This window comes from Manacus vitellinus, unplaced genomic scaffold (assembly GCF_001715985.3).
Source record: "Manacus vitellinus isolate BGI_N305 unplaced genomic scaffold, ASM171598v3 scaffold_38_pilon, whole genome shotgun sequence".
Taxonomy (NCBI): Eukaryota; Metazoa; Chordata; class Aves; order Passeriformes; family Pipridae; genus Manacus; species Manacus vitellinus.
In genome coordinates this window covers 6677458-6681854 of record NW_021940526.1, presented here as the reverse complement: position 1 = coordinate 6681854, position 4397 = coordinate 6677458, and the positions used below count along the sequence as shown (strand labels likewise).

At 53.8% G+C, this 4397-nt stretch overlaps 1 protein-coding gene across 1 annotated transcript; it reads left to right on the top strand.

Moving 5' to 3' along the window:
- The first annotated feature begins 863 nt into the window (after window positions 1-863).
- Window positions 864-3683, top strand: LOC103758572 (toll-like receptor 2). The gene has a single exon (XM_008924845.3). It carries the CDS (start codon window positions 864-866, stop codon window positions 3495-3497), a length of 2634 nt encoding a protein of 877 aa, XP_008923093.3. The 3' UTR covers window positions 3498-3683.
- The last annotated feature ends 714 nt before the right edge of the window (window positions 3684-4397 follow it).

Genomic DNA, 4397 nt, shown 5'->3' with positions numbered 1-4397 from the left:
TGGTGTTCCTGCGGGATGTGGGGTGGGCTGGGTGTTCCTGCGGGATGTGGGGTGGGCAGCAGAGGGTCCGGGGACACAGCTGGCAGTCGCTGGGGTCCCCTCTCTTAGACTGATGGTCCGAGCCCGTGGGCAGCAAAGGGGACTGTGGTGGCAGCAGGTGACTCACCTGGAGCTCTGCCTTTTCAGGGAATACATCCGCGGCACGGAGCAGCGGGATCAGGGACGGGTGACAGAGACCCGGGGCAGGACTGGAGCCGGGCAGTGCTCCCGGCACTGGGAATTCTCCAAAGCCCCCAGATACGGGGGCAGTGACCTCTCCCGGCTGCCTCAGACAAGCCTCTTATGTCCCACTTCCAAGCAAACTTCCCCTGACAGGTAAGGCCCAGCAAACCACAGGTAAATCCTCGGCAGGGCAAAGCTCCAGGGGGCTGGGATCACGGGAAGATCCATGGTCACAAAGTTCCATAGAGCTTTACTGAGGTGGCTGGACAGGTTTTGGACGGGTCAGACTTGCCTGGTTGTTGATGAGAGACAATGAAGAAGTCCCACAGAGCGGGCCCAGACTGGCACTGCAGATTGTCCAATGGAAGAGGGCATTGCAGAGGTGCCTGGGGAGAAGGGAAAGAGAGAAAAAATAATTCAGACTTTATCTACAATGACCTGAAATGAACAGTGCCCTCCTTAAATCCTTCTCTGACACTCCCTCTCTCTTACTCTCAAATAAGTTGTATTTTCTTTTGGTAGATAAAAAGGGATTCATGGATGCAGTTAATGAAACGATTTCTGGATTTGCAAGTAAATTAGGATTATTTTTGAAGACAGACCACATTATAATGATGGATTTGACGTTTCTTTTCTCCAGGATGAGGGTCCTTCCTGGCTGCCTTCATCTCTACTTCATTTCCTTTTTGTTCAGTGGAGCACATGGATTCCTAACGTGGAGAATACCCACAGCCTTCCCAGTTTATAACTACTCCTATTCCAACCTCTCCTCTGTCTCAGAAGCACAAGCTCCCAAAACAGCAAGAGCTCTCAATTTCTCACATAACGTCATCGAAAAAGTAACCAAGAGGGACTTAGAAGGTTTTGAGGCGCTGGAAGTTCTGGACCTTTCCTACAATCGGATTCGGGATGTTGAGCCCGGTGCACTCCAGAGCCTGCTCAGCCTGGTTTCTGTGAATTTGTCATTCAATGATGAGAAGCTGCTTCTGTCAGGTCTCCCACCCCACCTGGAACTCTTACCCACCGGCAACGCCTCGGGGTCTTTGCAGCTTTCCAGGTATTCTGGCAAGTCCCCAGAGGCTGCTCTGGAGCCTTCCGTGCCCACCGAGGAGCCACCACCTTCCAGACACCCTCCTGTCCTGGAAAACCTTAACCCCAGGCTCAGGCGGAGCGCTGGGGATGTTCTCCGGAAGGGAGAGACAAACACAACAGTGTTTCCAGCGTTTCCAACAGCCACACCGAGGCCCAGCCTCTGCGGAACTCCCATCAACGGGACACTGGATCTGTCCCACAGCAACCTCTCCGGGGACGAGCTGATGCTAAAACTGGACGAGGACGCCTGCCAAGCTCAGCTGGTCAGCATTCTGGAGCTTGACATCAGCCACAACGACCTGAAGATGGACCTCGTGTCGCTCTTCGTCCTGTTCCTGCCGATGGAAAACGTGCGGTCGATCGACGCCAGCTCCAGCAATCTAACCATCAACATCCTGGATGTGGGGGCCATCTGCAAGTTCCCATTCCACCAGCTTTTCTTCGTCAACATCAGCCACAACCCCATCAACAGCCTGGACACGCTGTGCCTGCCTCCCACCATCAAGGAAATCGACTTGTCCTTCACCAACATCAGCCAAATACCCCGGAATTTCGCTGCCAAACTGCTTAACTTGGAAAACATGTACGTCCAAGGAAATCACTTCATCTACACGGCCTCTCTGGCCAGCGGGAATGCACTTCCAACATGTGTCCCTCCCCCTGGGACCGTGCACATCGAAGCCATTTCCCTCGTCAGGACCCAGTTCGGGACACCCATTGAAAGCCTTCCCAACAAAGTGAAACACCTGGGCATGTCCAACTGCTCCATCGTGGAACTGCCGGAGTGGTTTGCTGACACCATGGAGGAACTGTTATTTTTGGATCTCAGCCACAACCGCATTTCTGCGCTTCCCAGCTTCCCTCCCTCCCTGCAGCAGCTCGACATCAGCAACGGCGACATCAGGGTCATCCCCCCCAGCCTGAAATCCCTCTCCAACTTAACAACATTTAACATCCAAAGCAACAAAATCGCGGAGATGCACGTGGAGTATTTCCCATCGGCTCTGAAAAGCTGCGACATCAGTAAAAACAGGTTGAAGGTGCTGTCCTTAACCAAGGCCCTGGGGAACCTGGAACACCTCAACGTTTCTGGGAACCTGATCGCCCGGCTGGAAACCGCCGACCCCCTTCCCGTGCTCGCCAGCCTGGACAGCAGCCACAACCTCATCCCAGAGCTGCCCGACGGCCTCGGGGATTCCCTCCCGGCGCTGAAATATCTCAACTTATCGGGGAATAAGATCTCCTTTCTGCAGCGTGGCTCCCTCCCAGCCTCTCTGGTGGAGCTGGACATCAGCGACAACGCCATCACCACCATCGTGGAGGACACGTTCGGCCCGCTGACGAGCCTGAGGGTCCTGACCGTCCAAGGGAGACACTTCTTCTGCACCTGTGACTCGTACTGGTTCGTGAACATCTACATGCACCAGCCCCAGCTGCAGATCAGGGGCAGGGGGGACGTGAGGTGCAGCTTCCCCCCGGACAGGAGGGGCTCCCTGGTGGAGAGCAGCCGCCTGACGCTGCTGCGCTGCTCCCTGGGGCTCCAGCTGGGAATCACCGCCGGCACCGCCGCCCTCGCCGTGCTCCTGCTCACAGCCCTGTGCTGGCACTTCCACGGGCTCTGGTACATCAGGATGGGCTGGTACTGGTGCATGGCCAAGAGGAGGCAGTACGAGAAGAGGCCTGAGAACAAGCTCTACGACGCCTTCATCTCGTACAGCGAACACGACGCCGCCTGGACCAAAGAGAACCTGCTGGAGAGGCTGGAGAACGACGGGTTCAAGATCTGTTACCACGAGAGGGATTTCAAACCGGGGCACCCCGTGCTGGGGAACATATTTTACTGCATAGAGAACAGCCACAAGGTCCTGTTTGTCCTCTCCCCCAGCTTTGTGAACAGCTGCTGGTGTCAGTACGAGCTGTACTTCGCCGAGCACCGGGTCCTGAACGAGAACCTGGATTCCCTCATCATGATTGTGCTGGAAGACCTCCCGCCCCACAGCGTCCCACAGAAGTTCAGCAAGCTCAGGAAGCTGCTGAGAAGGAAAACCTACCTGAAGTGGAGCCCTGAGGAGCACAAGCAGAAGCTGTTCTGGCATCAGCTGAGAGCGGTCTTAAGGACAACCAACGAACCCCTCGTGAGAGCAGAGAACGGAGCCGCTCAGGAGATGTACGAGCTGGAATGAGACCTGAGGAACTGGGAAGGTTGTGCCTGGAAAGCCTGTGGTCAAACAGAAGTGTTCACCTCCTGCAAAGGCCCAGTGGTGCCACAGGGTTTGCCTGGATCAGCCCCAGCAGAGGTCACTGGCGGGACTGTCACGCCTGCATTATTCCCTCTGATAAAGGAATCCCGAAGGGATAAGACCCAAGTGCTGATAAACAGCTTTAATTTCTCCAGCTACTTCCAGCATTTCTGCAAGTGCAGTGGATGTCACCTGAAGGGAAGAACAGCTCAGGTCACACTGCGTGTCCTCGCTGCTTTTTGAGGTGGTTGCAGTGATAAGGGATGTAAAGATTCCCAGAGTAAAGATTCCTGGTTCCAGGACAGCCTAAGGTGGGAACACACCTGTGTGCAGGGAAGAAAGCCACGAGCCAGGCTGGCACACAGGCTGCAGCTCCTTTCTGTGGTTGGAGCAAGAAAAGATGAAAGATTTACTAAATTCAGCCACCTGAGAGGTGCCATTGCAAACCCACACTGCCCCAGCCTTTGGCCTCCGTGACTGCTGGGAGAGAGCAGACTTGGAAACTTCTATAAGTACAGAATAAAATATACAACCAATGCAAAAACCAGCTGAGTGTGTCGGTGTCTGCTGTTAGGTAACTGGGATTAGCTTTGTTTCATCATAAATCTCTGAATAAACAAAGTTCTGTACATTGTTATTTAGATTTAGGAAAGCTTCACTTGACAACAGCCACCCTGACCCATTTCCAAGGGACTCAGTGCCACCTCTGCATGGCCCTTGTCCTCACCTAGTGCCATTTGCTGATTTTATTTATTGTGTTTGGGAAAAAAAATAAAAGGAAATTCAGCTGATCTAATTTTCACATTTGAGGAAAAATCAACAGGCTGTGGCACAAAATAAACA